Below are 20,994 nucleotides of genomic sequence, written 5' to 3'. Positions count from 1 at the left end.
AGCAGGGAAAACATTTCTGGTCACTCACCTGTGCAAATATCAGCTGCTTAAGTTGGAAAGGAAAACACAGTTCTCTCAGGGGTGTCACATCTATTGTAAGGTACCAACGGAAGACCTGATGGGGAAAAACCATCACTTCAGAAGCCCAGGTGACATTTTCACCGGGCCCCTCCACCTGGCCTGCAACTGAGTCTTCCATGCTAATAATATGTTGTTAGGCAACATGTTCTTCAAGTTGTACTCAGCAACTCAAATTAATTTATCACATTCACAACAGGATGTAGCTACAGTTTACTCCAAATTGGAGCATGAGAAACATGTATTGAGGGAGCTCAGATTTCCAAAAATAACACTTAAAAGTGGGGAGAGGAACATAAATCTTCCCCAGCATATCTTAATCTTTCTATCTAGGTATGTTCTATAGGTATTATCTCTATAATATTGGACTGAGCTGGGACAATGTGCAGCCTTGCTCATGTGCATTCTGTCACTTCGTTCTGCTCCAAAGACACTCGCGAGGTCACGCTTAATGGCCAAAAAATTCACTATGGGCCTAAAGGAGAAAGTAGAAAAAGATAGGCAGGCCTGAGGGTATGATTATCTATTTAAGTATGCAACTGTATTTTAAACATAATTAGACTAATTGCCTCCCAATCTTAGCTGATGCATCTGCACACACAATTAATTAGAACTGATTTTCAAAGCGCTGTTTGGAATCCTTTGTTCCCCACTTTCTACAAACCAAATTACCAAGGAACAAATTTAGTTTTTTAACTTTTATTTTAAGAGAGAGACAAATTTACATTAACTGGGTCCTATCCACCGATGTAAGTCATTTAACTAGCAATTATTTTACTCTGCAACTCACTTTTTCATCTATAAAATAATTCCTGGTAAGTATAACAAGCTTGCTAGGCTGTTGTAGAAAAACCTAAATATCTCATAGCTCTTCATTTAAAAAGGAAGGTGGACCTGACTGGTGTGACTCAGTGATTTGAGGCCAGCCTGCAAACCGAAAGGCTGACGGTTCGATTCCCAGTCAGGGCAAGGGCCTGAGTTGCAGGGCCAGGTCCCCAGTCAGGGGTGTGCGAGAGGCAACTGATGGATGTTTCTCTCGCACATCGATGTTTCTCTCCCTCTCTTTCTCCCTCCCTTCCCCTCTCTCTAAATAAACAAATAAAATTAAAGGGAAAAAAGGCGAAAGAAGATAAAGTTCCATTTTTCAGGATAATTACAGAAATGTATTCTTAAAGCTGCCTTTTACTACGTGCTTTAATTCTCTATTTGTTTTTCTACCGTGAATCAAACGTAGTTAAGGAATGGTAAAGGAGGCATTAGGGACTGTTTAACCGCGTAAGACCTGATGTGCTCATTGGGAAAAGGGTGGTGACTTGCCCTGGCTGGTGTGGCTCAGTGGATTGAGCCCCGGCCTGAGAACCAAAGCGTTGCTGCTTTGATTCCCAGCTGGGGCACGAGCCTGGGTTGCGGGCTAGGACCCCAGTAGGGGATTCTCAAGAGGCGACCGTCCACACATTGCGGTTTCTCTCCCTCTCTTTCTCTTTCCCTTCCCCTCTTTTTACAAATAAATAAAATCTTTGGAGGAAAAAAAAGGTGGTGACTGAAGACAAAAGCTCAGACAGGAACCTGGAGATGGGGCTGGGAGGGGGTTTGGAGGAGGGAGGGACAGGAAGAGGCAAACAAGAAGTGAGAAGGGTCGGGGGAGAAAAAGCTAGCTTGATCGGTTTCCACAGAGATTGCAGCCGGTGAACAGGAGAGGCAGTCAAACCAGCTCAGGGATGTTTTCCCAAATAAATATTTACTGAGTGAATGAATGGTGGGCAGTGTCCACAGCACCTGAGTGGCACGTACCTGATCCAGAGGACAATAATTAACACGTGATAAGTGAAAGGAGCCACAAAGCGCTCCCACAGGCCTGGCCACGTGAGGCGAGTGTCAAGGTTCCTGGAGTTCGGGAAGCCAGGCGACCAAGTCAAGATAACCATGATCTGGGCCTGAGCAGGGACCCCGAGCTTGGGAGGAAGGTCGGAAACTGGGAGATGAAAAAGGGGTGTCACTTGACAAGTAATAGGAGCACATAGGCCGGGGAGGGTCCCCAGTCTCCTGCTGGGGCCACAGAGAACAGTGTTACTTAACTTAAGACAGCACAGGGGTTTTCTGACCTTGGGAGCCCAGTCTGAGGGTGTGCCACGACCCTCCTGTGCCTGCCCGACACTCCGCAGGAAACTTTGTAGCTGAGGGCCAGAACACAAAGAAAGGGAAACGCCCACAGGAAATGTCCCTGTTTCCCAATGTAGGGCTTGGTTGGAACAACTCAAAGACTGTGATTTTTCAGATGCTGACACAAAGAGTTCCTCCAGCTTGATGTGCGCTCCCTACTTACAGTGACCCTGTGGAGCTGCCTGAAATAGTATCTGGTGCTTTCCCATTAGGCAGCAGAGAAGACATCCTCTCATTCAGTGTGGAAAGCAGACGGAGTGCCAATACATGGTAAAGCACAGAATTATCTGTCCGTGGGGGGAAAAAACCAAACAAACAAAGATGCCTTCCATTGGCTGACACACAGAGGGCAACAACGGGAAAAGTGAATTTTCAGCAACCTGGGACTCCCTGAGTCAATAAGCGAGAGAAAACACATGCAGATGTAAGTATGGCGATTGGTGCCACATGGGACTGCAGTCATGTTTGTGAGCGCCTACAGACAGGCACGTAAGTGAATTCCACTTGTAATGTATGCAGCCAGGATTAGATTAGAAAAAGGAAATTCATTTCTGACATTAATCAACAGGCTCGGGACACTCAACAGAGTCAACCCACGATTCAGCTGTATTATTTTGCAAAGGAAAAAGAAAGGATATCTGAAGGCTAATTTGAATCCACACTACCTCATATGAGGAAATATGCTCAAGTCACGACACAGCCAAGATTAATAGGTGTTTCCGCCCACTTCTTAAACAGCTTTAGGTACAGAAAACAATGTCACTTCTCTCCCCACGATTATGTGAAGCCTAGGAGTTTGCAGAAATATATGCAAAAGACAGCGTTCCTTTCCATGCTCTCATTATCTGGCATTCTATGTGGCTTTAGAAGTATGAGTACTGAAGTACATGCACACTGTCAGCTATAAAGGGTACGTATTCATTTCCAAAAGCTAAAAACAGAGATGCTGCTATAGTTTGAGATCATGTTGCTCATCTCCGGGGTTGAAAAAAAACACTCATGGCAAGATTATTTTTAAAATCATTCCACATTTATCTTCATAAAACAAAACAATGCCAAATGAATCGCCAGCGAGCAAGTATGACACTTTAATTCTCTCATCTATAAAAATTCTCAGTTCCAACCTAAACATCTGAATGATTAACAATTGTTTTTCTACTGGCCGCATTTTTTCAACACGAGGTTAGCAGGGCAATCAAGACCAACATACATCAAGTAAACCTCACTTACTGATTGGTTATTTTAACAAACTCTTTTTAAGGGCCTACTTTGTACCAGGCTGTGTTCTAGCTGCTGAGGATACAGACAGAAGCAAGTTCACTCAAAGTCCTAGGCCTCATTGAGCTTACCATCTATTGGGGGCTGAGGGAGTAGACGAATAAATACATCATTTTTAAATGGCCATGAGTGCTACACAGAAAAGTAAAGCAGGGGAGGCAGGAAAACTGACAGGAGCCGAGGGAGGGGCTTTTTTGGATTTGGTGGTCAGAGAAGACCCTTTTAAGGAAGTGACATTTGAGAAAAGCTCACACTGAAGTAAGGAAGCAAGCCGTGTTGAAATCTGGGCGAAAGAAGACATTCCTTTCAGGCAGAGCGAAAACCAGGCGTAAAGGCCCCTGGCCCTGGTGATTTGATGGACACAGAGAGAACCTGTATGGCTGGACCACAATCTATAATTAACTTATAGCACAAGGTGAAGGAAAAGCCATGGTCAGTTATACTGCCTCAGTCTAATGGGCCATTACAGAGTTTTGATCAAGAGAGTGCCATGTCACACTCACTGAGATGCAAGGGGATGACTCTAGGAGACACAGTTGGAACGGGAAGATTAGTTAGGAGGCTATTTCAATAGAGCTTAACCTGATGCTCTCTACATGTTTTCACTCTCCAGATTATGTAGGGGGGTGGAAGCTACTTCTTAAATATAATTCTACCTAAAGATGCAAACATGAAGACATTTATACACTGTATACACAGATCCCCTCTCAGTGACTTTATTAGCTTGAGTAACTGCAAACTTGTTTCAAACAATCTCAGTCAAGCAGCCTTAAAATCATGCACAAAAGATGACCATCCTCCTCCCTTTTATTATAACTACATGAAAGTCTTGCAGGAGTGAGTAGTTCTTTTGTCCTCAAACAGGCCATTTGAAAAACAGAAGCATACTGTCTTTTATTGTCGATTCATGGTTCACAAAGCCCCTGGAGGTTGGCTTTCGTCCTTCAAAAGCTTTTAATCGACAGGTACATTTAAGCCTTATTTTACAGGCTGTGAGAAGTGGAATGCACTGGGAGCGGTCCACATCTCCCTTTTCTGAAAGGAAAAAGATATCAGGAAAGCAGAGTGACCTCACCTAGGAGGAATGCATCGGTGACATGGAACAAAGGTGGCTCCTTCATAAGGAAACACAATCTGTTGCAGAAAACTGCTTCATTACTTTTGAATGATGTAGGGCTCCACAGTCTACTAGAAACAGTTCCAGTCTTTAATCCGTATTTATTTTATTAACAAAACTGTTAGTGATACCATTCTTTGTTCAAACCTTACCCAAAAGCCTAGCATATTCATTAATCAAGACTATATATGATTGTTCAGGTCACCTTTGATCATATGTGTTTATACAGAGTAAGGGTATTTATCAGGTGGAGACTACAAATGAAAACTGTCTACAGGGGCAAGGGCTTTGGTATGCTGTCCAGAGACTCAGGAACCACATGAGATGTGGGAGGTAGAGGCAACCTCACGTTTCAGGTTGCACTTCGTATACAAAAGGAGGCCTGCGTTTTCACATTTTAGGGTATGTTGAGTTTTTCAGTTTAAGAAATTTATCAGTTTCCTTTTACAAACAGTGACATCAATGCAAAACAAATTCTTCAAGAATAAGATGAATTCATCCATGGCTAACCTAGACGCAACAAGCAGAACACAGGTACTAAAATATTTCTTTGCCCTTTCGAGCTCACAAAACGTCTTGTTACATATTTCCCCCCAAGTTCAGGTCGTCAATAATTTACTTTCTTGAATTGGATATACAGTATATTCCACAGGATCAGTTCTTACAATGACTTCATGCCCATTTAAAAGTGATTGCGTTGTCAAACTATAACTGTTACTATTTCCACTCTGAAGCTACTGATATGATAGTTGTGATCTAATTACCCCCAACTTTGCAGATTGTATTATCTAGTGCATGGCTGCCAATAATTACAAGCTTTGCATACTTGCCAGATAACATTCAACTGACTAGGAAAACTGATATTAAGTATCAAATGGAAAATCAATTTTGATCTCAATTTATTATTAACTCACCTCTTGGTTTTTTTATTTAATATGCCCTTCTGTCTGGTAACAGTGCCAATAAATGGTGACCTTTCAGCCCAGGCACAGAGAAGAAATACATACTGAACCACTGCTACAAGCATTCTTTTCATGCAATCTAAATTTCAACATCTATCGCTGAATACGAGGCATATTAAATAAGTCCCACATTGGCCGGTGACCATCAGTTACAGAAGGGATGAGTAGGTAATAGCATAGCTGCAGCTAAACAAAGACAACACACTAGCTTGTTGTTAATGATGGGACCCCCCTGCCCAGGTATGGACCTGATACCACTAAAATGGAAGGAGAAAAAAAGTCACCAGCAGGGCTGAGATATCTGCATATCAGGTTAATGTGAAAAATAAACACCTCTCAGTCCAGGAAGTACAGAAAGCTAGGATCACAAAGAAGAAACTTAAATAACCTAGCAACACACAAATTTACATAATAAATATTCACACAGCATTGCCACGCCTTCCACGCAAAGCTCTTATTCATTCATAACATACCTACAAACCACAGCAGGGCACATTTCTAAAGTTACCAAGCCCTCCTAACACACAGCTCCTTAAGATATGCCATTCTCTTTCATCTATAATGTAATGTTAGGTGCATCTAGTATGACTTATTTGTAAGTATCACATAACTTAGTCTCTTGAGAGAGGTAATAACAACTCAAGGTATTTCTATGCATTAGAGTTTAATATTTGATACATTAACACTCACAGAGAATCAGCCTTGCATGTATCTGAACTAGAGAGCGGGGGTCCTTGTCAGGTTTCATACCGTAGCTGGCTGGCTTATGATTTGAGAATTGGAAGAGTCCCTTGGGGCTAATTTATTCCTCCAACGGTCCTTTTCTGCCCCCTTTCCTCTTCGTTCTCAAGAATTTTAATTTAATTGTGAACGTGCACATTGCCTCTCAGGGGATTTAGCATGGGAGGGTGCTATTGCTAACCACATCATTACCTGTGCTTCCTACCCTCCACAGGATTACCTGACATGGGACTTAGTATATAGATGTCTGCATTAAAACAGAGGCCACTGTTACACATTAACATTTTCATTGCAAAAGTAGAGATTTGCTAGCAGAGAAATTACAAGGTGTTTGGTGAAGCTCAACCTGCATCCTAGTAACTCCATTTCGTTTTCCTCTATATCAGAATGATGATGTGCCTGGGGGATAGGAGAAAATAGACCACCTATTTTAACTTTCATAAAGCTTCTGATTAAACTCAGCAGAACATTCTTCCTAATAAACTAGGAAAAGATGATTTCTAGACCACCATGGTGGGTGCGACACAAATGCTTTGAGGGTCTCCCCTCAAGAGACATGTTATTCAGGATCCAATTACAGCTGAGTTTCATGAGGGTTTACCCTGCCTTTGGGTAATACCTTCATTGCTGTCTTAAATAATGGAAAATGAACATCATTAAGTGCACCAAAATTAGGCGTGTGGCTAGGTACCCTCTCTTACAAATATGTGAATGTGTCCGAATGGACCATGGGATTCTGGAATGTGAACCGTCTATCAATCTTATCCAGTGTATTTACTGCATGGGCAGCCACTACTTTCTCAACTGTAAGAACAGAAAAGAGGTAAGAAATACAGGGGTTCCTGCTCTCAAGTTACTTACCACTTGGAGACAAAACTAAAACACGGTTAATTTGAGAACAAATATCTAATGGGGAAAAGAATACTTAAAATAAACGTAATAAGTTATATATGAGTTTAAAAATCAAACATGCATATAATTACAAATATCTATTAGAGCAATAGCATTTTGGATTGACATCTTTCAGTTCCTGTTGATAGCTGCAAATTGCTGACACTACCAGAGGATGACAGAACAACAGGAGGCAGTTTAATTAGGATGGTAGTAAAAACTAATGGCCCAAATAAAAAATGGGAGAAAACCAAATTGATATAAGTAAAAGAGAAAAATCTGAGGGTTGAGGTAAAGTGAGAATGAGCAATGTAGTGAGTTAATTTTTTTTTTAAAATGTGTTTGTTTTTTAGAGAGAGGGGTAGGGGAGGAGAAAGAGAGGGACAAAAACATTAATGTGTGGTTGCTTCTGACGCACCCCCGCTGGGGACCTGGCCTGCAACCCAGGCATGTGTGCCCTGACTGGGAACTGAACTGGCGACCCTTTGATTCTCAGGCCAGCGCTCAATCCACTGAGCCACACCAGCCAGGGCTTTTTTTATTTCTTTTTTTTTTTTAAGGTACATAAGATCAGGTAAAAGCAAGCAGGAGGGTCACGGGATAGCCCTTCCCCAGCAGGAACTTTATTACCTGGCTACGAGCTATTCTGGACCTGAACCCAAGCAAGACCAGCAGAAGTTGGAAAGCGTCCAAAGGAGAGCGACTAAAATGATTAAAACGTTAGGAAATGGGTCCTGAGAGGACATGTAAAGGAAACACAGTTATTGAGGTCAGATAAAAGATGGCTAGGGAGGAGGCTGGCTGCACAACAGCCTGCAAGGTCATGAAGAACAGTGTACAGGGGACCGCTTCTTTTCCATTAGGGATGGGATGAGGGGAATGCGATTAAGCAGCAAGTTCAGGGATTTGTATTTGATACAAAGAGAGAGAGAGAGAGGGAACCTTCCTGGCTCAGAAGATTGCAAAGCACTGGAATAAGTTACCAACAAGCTTTTGAAATGTCCTTTTCATGAGACTTTTTTAAAGATTGTCAGAAAATGTTCACTAAGTGTCCTTTCTTACCCTACAAAATCAGGAAGTGAATATTTTAACTATAAATAGAAGTGCCATTTAAAAAAAAACACATACAAACTTATTGAAAGCTGAAGCACAGTAAGGCTCTTCACTGTTGGCTGCATTTTCCAAATCTATCAGAAAGTTATCAGTTACATAAATGCACTTATTTAGCCAGAGATGGCCTGGTCACATTAAAAAAACAATCAACTCTCTGGATAGGAGATATAAAAATAATCAAAACATGGATAAACTGACCAGTAATGTCTATTTAAGGAACATACTCTTGATGCTATGGGAAGAAGAGTGGGAGAAGGTGACAGGGGTATGAAAGATCAGTCACAAAGGAACTGCGTGCGCACACACACAGTACATCCAACAGTGGCATCAAAAGACCCATGTGAGGGCATCATAATCTTTCCTAACACTAATTTTTAAAAATTAGAACTGCACGACAAAGTACATTTACGATCAATTTCTTTTCAATACTCTGCCAAAGAACAAAGTCAAAAGGCATGCATTTAAAAATATTTGAGCTATTATTTTCCCCATATCATCAAAAGAAAAGAAAAGTTGCCCTAGCTGGTGTGGCTCAGTGGATTGAGCAACAGCCTGTGAACCAAAGGGTCATGGGTTCGAGTCCCAGTGTAGGGCACATACCTGGGTTGCAGGCCAAGTCCGCAGCAGGGGGCAAGCGAGATGCAACCACACATTGATGTTTCTCTCCCTCTCTTTCTCCCTCCCTTCCCCGCTCTAAAAATAAATAAATAAAAATATTTAAAAATAACATTAAAAAAAGAAGAAAAGCAATGTAACAGTCAGAGGTGGTCAAATATATCCCTGATTCCACTGGCTGAGTCTCTTACCCCAGGATGAGGGAACAGGAAGAGGTACAAGAAATAATGGTGCTCACCATCTCCTTCATAGTGACACCCAGAGAACCAGTGTCGTACTACAGTTACTGGTAGAAGCAGGACAAACCACGTTTAGTAACATCATTTGTAGTCACTGACCAATCAACAGCCTGTGTACCTGAAGTTTAGGCTAGTTGTTTAAAACAGAACCAAATGTGCTATGGCATTAACATTATAAATGTTGATTAATTCAATTACCAAGTTACACCCACCCACATGCATGCCCTCATACACACAGACTTTACTCTACAATATAACTGATAAGTGGTACTAACAGTTCTATTATCTGGAAAGGGAGAAAACAGAAGGTACTAACATTTACTGAACATCTACTAGGTCCTGGGCACTTAAGATCCCTTATCTCATGTAATCCTCACAACCCTGGAAAGCAGATGGCCATCATTTAACAAATTAAGAAATTAGACTGAGGAAATAACATGCCCAAGAGCCACACAGATAACAAGGCATAGAAGAAGGCTGGCCTGATGCTAAAATCCCCTGCCTTTTCTACATCACGTTTTTGCTCCAGCAAAACCACAAAGCTCAGAGAAAGGAGCATTCAGAGGAAGAAATCAATTCCCTTCACTTCCCCTGAAAATGTTTGAAAGAGCTTCTGTATTCTTTGGCATCTTCCCCATACTCGCTGAAACCTTCTTCTGTGTCCTGGGCTAAATCACACTGCCCTCCGCTGGGGTAACCATTCGGCCCTGTTTGCCCCAGACAGGCCCGGTTTAACTTCTGTTGACTCTGCAAAATTATCAACAGCATCCCTTCTCACTGTCAGTAGTGTCCCTGTGTAGGGGAGAAGTTACATGGTCACCCCACCGAAGCCCCTCACTGCACTTCCCCGACGCACGCTTGTCTGGCCCCACAGAAGCTCAGCTCCTTCCATCCCTCCCTTTTAGCATATACATCCTGCCTATCAGAGGAGACGTTCTCCCGTCAGTAAGAACAGTATAAGCAATGTGGTTCGATGAATCCATACTCTTCCACAGAGCAGAACCTTTTAACATGTGGACATTCAATCTCTAACAGCTGGAATTTCAGCCAGTGTGACAACTTTACATGAAGGTAATAATCAGGCAAAAGAGAGGTAGCTCATTCTAGGCTGAGGAGTCCCATCAAGCAAGCCAGCCCTGCATGGCGCTTGATCGCACATCAGGCTTCCCGAGCTGCCCGTGCTGTTCTGCCCAGCCCCTCTTCTGCACGCCCAGATTATTCAGCAATTCATCTGGGGGTTCCTCTGGCAGGCGCCATGTGGGCTTCCTAGGGGACATTAAAGCAGACGCTGGTGGTGTCCACGGAAGACTGTGAGAGGCACATTCACCTCACAACACCAAGACGATATCCAGGTACCAATCTCAGTTTGTCCTAAATGTTCACCATCAAACTTTGCCTTTGCTGGGGTAATTATTTCCAAAATGTCAAGGCTGCAAAGGGCCCTGATTTTATAGAAGAAGGAACTACCGCCTGTGGACGAGAAATCACTGGCTTAAAGTCACGAAGGCAAGACTAGAAACCAGGGCTCCATCATTCTTGCCACCATACAGGTGATCCTCAGTTTCCACACATCATACATTTTCGTACCCGTATGTGGAGACCCAAAACTTCTCTGCCGCCAGGGCTAGGCTATCTTGGACTGTGTAAACATTTCAAGCTGTCACATGATAGTGCCTCTCAACCAACACTTCAGTTTCAACAAAGTCACTATCTCTTTTCAACAGAATTAAGGCTTTCAATACCTTCTGGTATTCTGGACTTGTTTTATGAAATAAGTGAAAAATAGAAAAATGAAAGTGCTAACACCAGCACATAATATTATGCACTATGAAACACTAATACTGAATGAAAATAATTAGGCCTACCAAAAATGGAAAAAATATTTGCCTCATGGATTTAAGCTCTTCAATTGTGTCCTACTATGGGGAAAAAAAGAAGTAAAAACACATGAAATGCTGGAAATAATTTATCAAAGAGTATGCTTAAAAGACAACTTTAACAATAGGAAAAATGGAGCGATTTACTAATGTCACTTTGAATGAGCTGAGCAAAACAAAAATTTAAGGTTGAAATTTAATGTTATTTCATATGTTAATGTTTAATCCTTGCAACTTAGTGTGTTAAAGAACTTCTTAAATTCTTTAAAGAGCTTTAAAAACTAAGCAGTTATATAATCAGGAGTGTAAGACTATTTTTAGCTCTGTAGGAACTGAATCTTCTTCAAACCAGAAGTTCAACTTTCAAATACAGTGCTCAAACACACTTCAGGAACCTTATACAAATGCCAGGACTACTCATATCCCGCACTGGTATTTTTTTAATTGGGATTTTTTTTCCTTTTTATTGAATATATTGCAGTGACCCTGGTTAACAAAATTATACAGGTTTCAGGGGCACAACCCTACAGCACATCATCTGTGTACTATACTGTGTGTTCAGCACCCCAAGTCAGCCACGCTGACATTCTTATTTTATTACTACTGAATTATTTGAAGGGGCCCCTCACATAAATTAAAACTGGACGTGGAGCACCCTGTGGTAAACTTGAATTTCATTTCTGTATAATGGTTCATTGCTTAAGTTCACTCACCACACTCTAAAATAATGAAAATTTACTCCTGTTCATTCATTGCTGAATTACAAAAAGTGATCATGTAGTGTTTCAAAAGCAGTTTTTTCCTACAAAAAATTCTTTAAGGAAATTATTATTTCCTTAGGCTAACAGAAAAATGTTTATACTTGACAGTCCTTGCCTTTCTGCACTATATATAATGTAACTTGAAATTGATTTGCACATCCGCCTACTGCTCTTTTTCCATGTTTCACAATGCAAATAATCTACTACTTAACTGCTACCGGCAACCCTTTGAAATGGCATCTCCATTCCCTTCTCAGCTACCCCAGAAGAGCCCACTCACACATGTCTTTAAATTGGCTGTGTTTACAGCTATCCATATGTCACCATTCATGAAGCCACTGCTGCCACCCTCTTGACTAGGCACTGGCAGGCACAAAGACTGCAAAGGACTGAAGGGCCTCAAAAAGGGGGGTTGGGGTTCAGAATTCTTCTTTTTAAGGTTTCTACTCTCAGGAGTCTCTGAAATTAAAAAAAAAGAAAAAAAAAGGAGGAGGAGGAGAAGGGGCAGGGAGGGAGATACACACACTCTCCGTGATAACAGCTCCAGACAGTGACAGGTCTAGGTCCCACGGGGAAGGAGCCTTACTAGCACAGCTGTTCCCAGGCGTAGCATTTCGATCACATGTATGCCTCACTATACTACACTTTCCACGTTGCTCCACTATTGCGGATCCTCATGAAGGATCCTGCTACAAAGCGAACTGCAAAGTCATTTGCCTTTTGACCTTAAGAATAAAAAAGGCTTGCCATGTGTTGTCTCAGGTTTGCTTAAACCACGTTAAAGCCATGGACTGGAGGGGGGATGGATTACTAAGCAGGGTGCGTGCCTGCCTGGAGCGGAGAAAGCAGGCGCTCTTCCTGGCGGAGGTGGAGCGCTCAGAAACAGAGGGGTGCCAACAGGGGTCAGGGGCCCCGGGAACAGTGAGGAAGGGCGACGAGCAACAGGAAAGGAGTCAGAGGTAGGGACTGACAGGGTGCCCTATCTTTGTGCCTTTTTTATTTTTTTGTACCTGTTTTTATTCTGCCCTTCATGAGCCCAGAGACTAACTATGGGGCAAAATGAGCAATTTGGGAGAGAAACCTGGATAAACAATTCAAGGAAGGAAAGTGGATCAGCATGAGCCCTACTGTCCTCTCGCCCTTCTTTTCTACCATTTCGCCCATCTCCCCTCTCTTAGCCATGTGGAAAATGCAGACCACGCTTGCAAGACAAGGCCATGAAGGAAGGACAGCCGGCACGTGAACATACTACAGACGTTCCACACCAGCTGATGCTGGAGCAGGGGTGAGAGGCGGGGGCCGGGTTCGAACCTGGGGTGGAGGCGGGACTTTTCACAGACTAACTAAACAGCAGCAACTCTAACTAAAGCAAAACTAGATTTTCTCCCCTTTTTCTCCCTTTTCCTGCCCGGCCGGCAACAACAAAATGATCTCCCCTTCCCTCCTCTCCTTCAGTCACCCAGAGCAGACAGACAGGGAAAAGGGGTAGTTCTTAGGGGTAGCCAAAGAGAATGGATGTTCATAAGGCTGTTTATCACAGGTAAGGGGCCAAAGTAAGCGCAGGTCCCCATTCTGTGTAGCTCTCTATTTAAACATTACAGCCATTTCGTTGATCTTTCAAATTTCTTTTTAATTACTTTGGTTTTTGTCACCCCAAATAGAAATGATATATTCCTTTGGGATGAAGACTGATACTATAATAATACTTATACTACTGATAATACATCCATTTACATTGACTTTATAATTTTCAAAATGTTTGCTCATCAATTCTTGCATTTACCCACAAAACAACCTATAAGTAGGGATACAGATTGTGAGGGAACAGCACAAAGGAAGGGATTAAGTACATATCAGTTGTTGAGAACGTGTCCAGCTAAGGATCCTTACAGGGTGATTAGAATTCGCATCGCTCATTCACACTCTCTCATGGATTCATTCACACATTCACTCATTCTGTTATGGGCTGAACTGTGTCCGCCAAAGAGATCTAAGTTCAAGTCTAAACCACGCCCCCCCCTCCCCATGTGTATGAACGTGACCTTATTTGGAAACAGTGTCTAGCAGATATAATCAAGTTAAGATGAAGTCCTATTAGATTAGGGTGAGCCCTATTCCATGACTGGTGTCCTCACAGGAGGGAAACTCACGGTCATGGACAATAGTGTGGAGATTTCCGGGGGGGGGGGGGGCGGTCAGAGGAGGGCATGGGAAGTAAACGGTGATGCACAGCCTTCACTTGACTTGGGTGGTGAACACACGATCCAGTGGCACCTGTTGACATTTGTTAACCTGTGTCACAATTTCTCAAGGTTATTGCACCTCGGGAATAAAGAGCACAGCTGGGCTGGGCCAAGGTAAGTCTATGGAGAAACCGAGGCTGGCAGTGGACAGAGAGGCCCCTAGTGAGTGTATTACTTTGCTGGGGTGGCCATAACAAAATCCCACAGGCAAGGTGGCTTTAGCCACAGACACCTCCTCCGTGTTGGAGGCCAGGAGTCTCAGACGAAGGTGCCGGCAGCGTTGGGTTCTTTTGGATTCCTCTCTCCTTGACTTGTAGATGACCACCCTCACCATGTGCCTTCGTATGGTCTTCCTTCTGCGTCTGTGTCTTAATCTCCTCCTCTTATAAGGATAACACTCATGTTGTGGATTAGGCACCATCCATATACACTCGTTTTGCCTTCAGCACCTCTTCAAGGGTGCTACCCCCAGATACAGATACATTCTGAGGTCCTGGGGGATGGGACTTCAACTGAAGAATTTGGGGGGGGGGGGGATGATTCAGCCTATAACAGCCAGCAATAGGGAGACGGAGAGAAAGGAGGTGTGGGTGTGACTGGAGAAACTGAAGCATAGTCGGCATTCACAGGAAAGAGGAAGCTGTACCTGTGTTCCACCGTGTCCAGAATGCCCTGCCTTTCCTGTCTCTCAGTGCGTTGACATCAAGCTCCGTTTCCATCCTGAAGCCTTGCTGATCATCTCAGCCCTTATGATCTGTCTTACTCATTCCAAATGCAGAGCCCTTACTAGCTCTACCACTCATCTGGCCCTGAACCCCATGTGGCCTTTTTTTTAAAAAAGATTTTATTCATTTATTTTCAGAGAGGTGGGGAAATACAGAGAAAGTGAGGGAGAGAAACATCTATCGGTTACCTCTCGCATGCCCCCAGCCTGGTACCTGGCCTGCAACTCAGGCATGAGCTCTAAGCAGGAGTTGAACTGGTGACCCTTCAGTTAGCAAGACGACACCCAACCCACTGAGCCACACCAGCCAGGGTGCCTTGTGGTGGCTCTCGATGCCTTGCACATTACTGCACTTGAGGCCTCGTTTTAGGCCACTATCCTGTCCCTTGCTTAGTTCACATTCGCCTTTCATTAGCTCTTTCTAGGAGCCACGCCCTGTCCCACTGTAGGTCAGGGCCTTTGCAATACTCGTCCCCTCTGCCCCTCTGCCTGCCCAGTCCCATTTCAACTAACAATATCATTTCGCCCTTCAGACTCAGTTCAAATGCCTCCTCTTCAAGGAAACTTTTGAAGATTACACACACAGACATACACATGCAATTTACCTCCCACTTAACACCAGTCCCTCTCCTAGCCTCTCCCCTAGTTCTCTATCATTGACACCTACCTCATTGTTATTGTTATTATGTATCCCTCTTACGATACTGATAGGTAACTCATAAACTCATCACCAGAATCCCCAGAATCTGTATCTTGTTCGTCCATCATTATCTATCCAGCAGCCAAAGCAGTGCCTGGCATCTAAGGGCTCAGCAAATATTTGTTAAATTAAAAAAAGAATAAGTGCTGTGTAAATCAATAGTTGTATGATATATTTTTGCTGAAAAAACTTATTTTTTTTTCAGCAAAAAAAAGTCAGTGTGAAATCATTAAGCAATAATACTTAGATACAGGTACAGATGCAGATCCTGAACAATGGGACCACACATAGAAAGCAGAAATTTAGCTGTCCTATTCGGCTGTAATCTATAGGAATTACTTAAATATGCTTTCCATATCTCATTTTGCATATATATGAAATCTATCTTCTGCAGGTGTTTTTTGGTCCATTAAACAGATATCTACAGGCACCCTCTCCCTGTGACTCATTCCACTGCTTGACTTTGGCTTAAAACCAACAGCAATTCTTGGGGTAAAGAACTGACGGATTCCCTTGGTGACTCCAACCCAACACTTTTTCATTTTCTTCTTCATATTAGACAGGAAACACTAAAATTCTGGGAACAAGATGTGTGTCACACATTGGAAATGTTCGTATCTGCTGATAACACTCAATCTACCTCGGCTAAACACATGAGGAAGCCACATGGTCACAATCTAACGGATCATAGAACATAACTAATAAACTGAAGCAACATTCCACATGTTATCACTTTCAGCTTCGCGCAACATGTGGAAACAGGCTCATGCACTGCTTGGTCGTGTCAGAACATCTAAGGGAGGAGGATGCACGTTTGGGATTTATTATGGCCACTCACCTCAGGGAAGTGTCCGAAGGAGCGCATTACAACCTCCGCCTGACTGTACCTTACAGGTTTCTTACTTTTTAAAGGAAGGATTTTCTGAAGTGTTTTTCCTTTCCGCATGCTCGGCCTATGTGTGTAGCCCTGGCTGTTTTGAATACTTGAAAATAAAAGGTACTAGTAATTGCTAATGAGAAATTATTTTAGGCTACGAAAAAAACTATTCCTTTTGTAAGAACTGCAGCATATGCATCAACTCAGACAACTGAGAAATCTGGCCGTTTTGTCCTCCGCGCTCTGTGCCACCCCCCACGTAGCAGACACCATCTCCTGTTTTATAGACCCCACGTGTTTTATCCAAGTTATAGGGCTGAAGTTCAGTTGCCCTTCTTGGTGAGTAGTTTTTCTCATGCTAAAGAAAAAAAACATGAAATAAATTAGGAAAATAATACTAACATCATCAAAATTTCACAAAAATTTACCTAAGAGAAGTGAAATGCAATTTTGGTAGCTCAGCAGTTCAAATAAATGAACACTGCAGCAAGCATGTCATGGTCAATTTCTGTTAGAAAGAAAATGTTCATTTGAATGCTTGAGCCCTCTTGTTAAATTCCTTTTGATCAGGAATCAAGCCTTCAATGTATTTCTCACAACAGGTAAGGAGATCTGTCAACCACTAAGATACTTCTATTCATAGCCAGAATGTGTGCCTTCTCTAGTCTAATTAACAAGGAAACAAAATCTCTCCAAAGAAGCAAAATCTACTCCCTAGTTAGCTAAGCAGACCTGGGTCAGGTGTCTCAGAAATGATCAACCAGATCACTGATTCTGCGGTTAAAACATTGATAAGTACATATTCACTAACCAAGGTACCCATAATCTCTGTAAAATAAAGGAAGTCTAAGAAAAGTGCTATAAGCAGATCCATTTTACAGCATGTGGGCTTCAAATATGGAAAGAAAACCTCCCTAAGCCAAGGTTGTTGCTGTCTTAAAAATTTTTTTTTATTAAATATGATTCAAAAAAAATCTGATTAGCCTAGTGATGACACTGTTTTCTAGTGATTAAAATGCTTTGCATACTTTACATCTAGTGATGTAAACACTTTCATATCATTTTAAAAGATGACTTGAGAAGGAAGTAAAGGAACGATCATAGGGCTGCTAGTCTGTTCTAGTTATCTGGCAGTCACAAGCGTGAATTTATACTGCCTAACGCTGTCCCAAAGGGTTGTTCCTGCATTAAACAAAAGAAGCCAGTTGTGTGTGTGTGTGTGTGTGTGTGTGTGTGTGTGTGTACTGTGAATATCTGAAAACTATATATTCTCATCCAGATTAGCTGTTCTTTAAAAACATATTTTATCAGTTTGGCCAATTATCAAAATTGTTTTTTCCAACACAAATGGAATTGTTATAATTACCTGAGGTCCATAACTAATTTTTATTTTCACAAAGATGAGAAAAGCAGGTCTTATTGTGTGTGCTGTCACCCACAACATAAATTCAGATTTGTTCAGAATACCTTTCCTTCTAGAAATTTAAGTGGTATTAACTGTCTAAATATTTAGCTTCACTTAAAATTATTTCAGCCCAAATCCAAAACCCAAGAAAAATCATTTTAATGGAATGTTTCATTTCACTCCCTGTAAAATCCAACAGCAAGCCAGATTCTCTAGCTCTTTAGCATAGTCCTAAATGACATTTCGTTGCTACAGCAACAAAACTCGGCTACCTGTGGCCACGATTTGTTAAGAATTCCTCCAACCAGTAAATTCTGTGCTGTGCATTCATAAAACCAATAGAATGGCTGTAAGCAGCATAAAAATTAAGGCTTGGCTTCCTACTTAGGATTTACCCACACACATATCCATAACATGTATACACAAATGCACATATTCATACAGAAATATGGCTCTCCCGAAAATCATCAAAATGGTAAAATGGTAACAAATTTTCATTTTCAAGTGGGCACAAAAAAACTGCTGTGTGGTACATTTCATTGAATGTCTACGCGTTTCCCAAAATTTATTTTAAAAGATAATAGAGACTGTCTGGAGAAAATATAAAAACAAGAAAATGTATTATTTATATCCAATCTCATTCCAAAAGGGGACGAAAATATCCTGAAACATTATTTCCTCTCTGTTATGGTAAGTGTGGCTTCTTTAGCAATAAGCTGATTTAGAAAACGTCAAGTTAAAGAATAAAGAAAAAAAATATGGTCATTACCACCGTGATTCATCAAAATGCTCCGCAGGCTACTCACCCTCACTGGGGGGCTCCAGGCTTGCACCCGTGGCTGCTGTCCGCTCTGGGAGCTCTGCAGGTCTTTTGAGCTGCAGTTAGCCATAGAGCTGCTCTGAACTCTCAAAGCATTTGTGCAGTTCGTCCCGCTGCCCCCACCAGGGCCAGGCTTCCAAGGCCTCTGCTTGATACCATCCAGAAGTCTGACCAGCAGGATGTTACTTGGAAGTTCCTCAACACCCGAGCCAACGAGAGTCCGGCACTCGGGGCATCTGAGTTCATTTCGGGAACCTACAATCCCCAGCAAACATCGTTTGCAAAACGTGTGTTGGCAGGGCAAAACCTTGGCAGAAGCATCGAGCCGCTCTAGACACACAGGACACTCCAGAAGATCCAGCAAGGCAGATTCATCCATCTTTATCTAGTTTACTGAGAAAAAGCTTCAGAAATATTCATAGTTGTACGCTGCCCTTAAAGTGATTCATGTAACATCCATTTCAGACTTCTCTCTGGAGTCACGGGGGAGAAGGAGAAAAGACAAAAAAATTAGTATCGTTCTCTGGGGAAAAGGTTCAGAGGAGCCAAGAAGCAAAAAGTACACAAAAGTGCTTCCTCTGAACAGTGTAGCTTTGCTTTGGAATGTGGTTCCTGAACTCCAAAGTCAAAAATTAAGAACAAAACAGGCTTCTTAAAACAATTCAAAATTAATCCCCAGCAATATTTAGGAGTTTACTGTGCAGAAACAGCCATGAAGTACTATACAGGATTCCTGCAATAAATAGGATTTATGAAATGCAATAAAGACCATAATTTCTTCAGCTCTCAAAGTGATATTAGCTGCCTTAATAGTCCTCAACTCATATGAGAAGCTGAACAGAAGCAACTGAAAGTTTCCTCCACCTGAAATTATTTTTAAATCCAACAAAATTCCCAATTTTAGTGTTTAAGAAAAACCATGCCTCATGTGATCACTTGTGGTAAATGATCCCAATATTAAATACATATGTTTCTTCACTGGCCTTAAAAATAGAACTGTTTAATCTTGCCCAACCAATATGAGCTGAAGGTTGTGACAATTCTAAAGGACACAACTAAAGACCTGCTTGAAAGCAGCTGAAATATAGAAGCAGTGCTCGACACACTCAGAAACGGATTTCTGAACGGCCTGTCCTAATCCCATTCAGAAAATCTGGCAATTTTTTCACAAAAAGAATTTGACAATGGAATGCTGGACGGAAAACTGGGCATACGAAAATGGGACCATTCAGAAAAAAGCCTTTAAACCAGCGACTGCGCCGCTCTCCCACCACCACCAAAATGAATATAAGTGAAAGCCTAGGATGGGGAGGAGGGTGAAAAGGTTTTAAAAGGTTTTGCTGGGAGTGCTAACAGCTGTTCTTGACAGAGTCGCGGCGGGGGGAGCCCCGGGCTGCGCCCTTCTCCCACGCTGCCCAGCACAGGTACTCCAGACCCGCGGGGAGGCGCGGCGGCGCGTCGCAGACACACCCCGGGGCCAGGTGTCGCGGGCACCGGCAGGGGAGGGTGCCCCGTTGGGGCTGCGGCCCGGCCGGTGTCCGAATGGGGATCTCATTCAACAGCCGCATCTCCGCCTCCCTTAGAGTCAGGCCGGGCACCAAATCCCCCAGCTGGAAGTTTTCAAGGACTTAGAAATAAATTCGAACCCTTAAGTTGCTAAAGTCTGCCCCACAAAGTGCCACCGGGGAACAGCTATCACCCCGCAGAGAGGAGGCGGGAGTCCCCCGAGACACGCAGCCAGCGGGGGGGTAGCTGGGCTGCGCCGGAGACTTCGGCACGGAGCCCGGGCAGCTTCCTGCCGGGAGAAGGCTGCGAGGCCGCGGGCTCCGCTCCCGCAGGTCCCGGCCCCGGGCCCACGGGGACCCGAGGGTTGGGGACGGAGAGCGTGAGCAGCGCGGACGGAAGGAGAAGGGGACGCCCCGACCACCGATTTCTGCGCCGTGAGGCTCTGCCCGCTCCGGTCCCCGCGACCTACCTCGCGCCTCGGTTCCTCCTCTTTGTTCGCGGCCCCGCAGCGGTGGCTGCGGCCGATGCGGATGCGGCCCCGCGGCGCTCGCGGCTCGCAATGTCTCTGACGCGGCGGCCGCACCGGAGACTCCTCTCCGCTGGCCCCCTCACGCGCGCACACACACGCCGCCGCCACCTCCCACTTTCCCAGCCAAGGAGGGCGGAGGAAGCGGAGGAGGAGGAGGAGAAGGAGGCTGAGCCGCAGCCAGCGCCCGGGGCGCGAGGGGCCGCCCAGCACCACAGCGCCTCCCCCCGGAGCGGCCGCCGCACCTCCGGGAACCGCGCGGCCGCCGCGCCCTCCTCCCAGCGCTTAGGTACCTGCGCGCGGCCCCCGCGGCCCCGAGGGCACGACGGGGGCGGTGGAGCAAGAGGGCGCTGCGAGAGCC

The 20,994-nt window shown here is 43.6% G+C and overlaps 1 protein-coding gene across 2 annotated transcripts in view; it reads right to left on the bottom strand.

The window, feature by feature from the left end:
* The window catches only part of SH3RF1 (SH3 domain containing ring finger 1), a 149,360-nt gene extending 128,596 nt beyond the window's left edge, over positions 1-20,764 (bottom strand). For both annotated transcript variants that reach the window (XM_054576065.1, XM_054576067.1), the window contains exons 1-2: positions 20,577-20,764; positions 18,588-19,074 (exon numbers count right to left, since the gene is read on the bottom strand). In XM_054576065.1, the coding sequence (XP_054432040.1) occupies positions 18,588-18,980 (393 nt within the window). In that variant the 5' untranslated portion in view covers positions 18,981-19,074; positions 20,577-20,764. The remainder of the gene's footprint in view (positions 1-18,587; positions 19,075-20,576) is intronic.
* Positions 20,765-20,994: the final 230 nt, after the last annotated feature.

This window comes from Pteronotus mesoamericanus, unplaced genomic scaffold (genome assembly GCF_021234165.1).
Source record: "Pteronotus mesoamericanus isolate MK-2021 breed Mesoamerican mustached bat unplaced genomic scaffold, CSHL_Meso_final contig_32, whole genome shotgun sequence".
NCBI classification, from domain to species: domain Eukaryota; kingdom Metazoa; phylum Chordata; class Mammalia; order Chiroptera; family Mormoopidae; genus Pteronotus; species Pteronotus mesoamericanus.
This window is presented reverse-complemented; position numbering and strand designations above follow the sequence as displayed.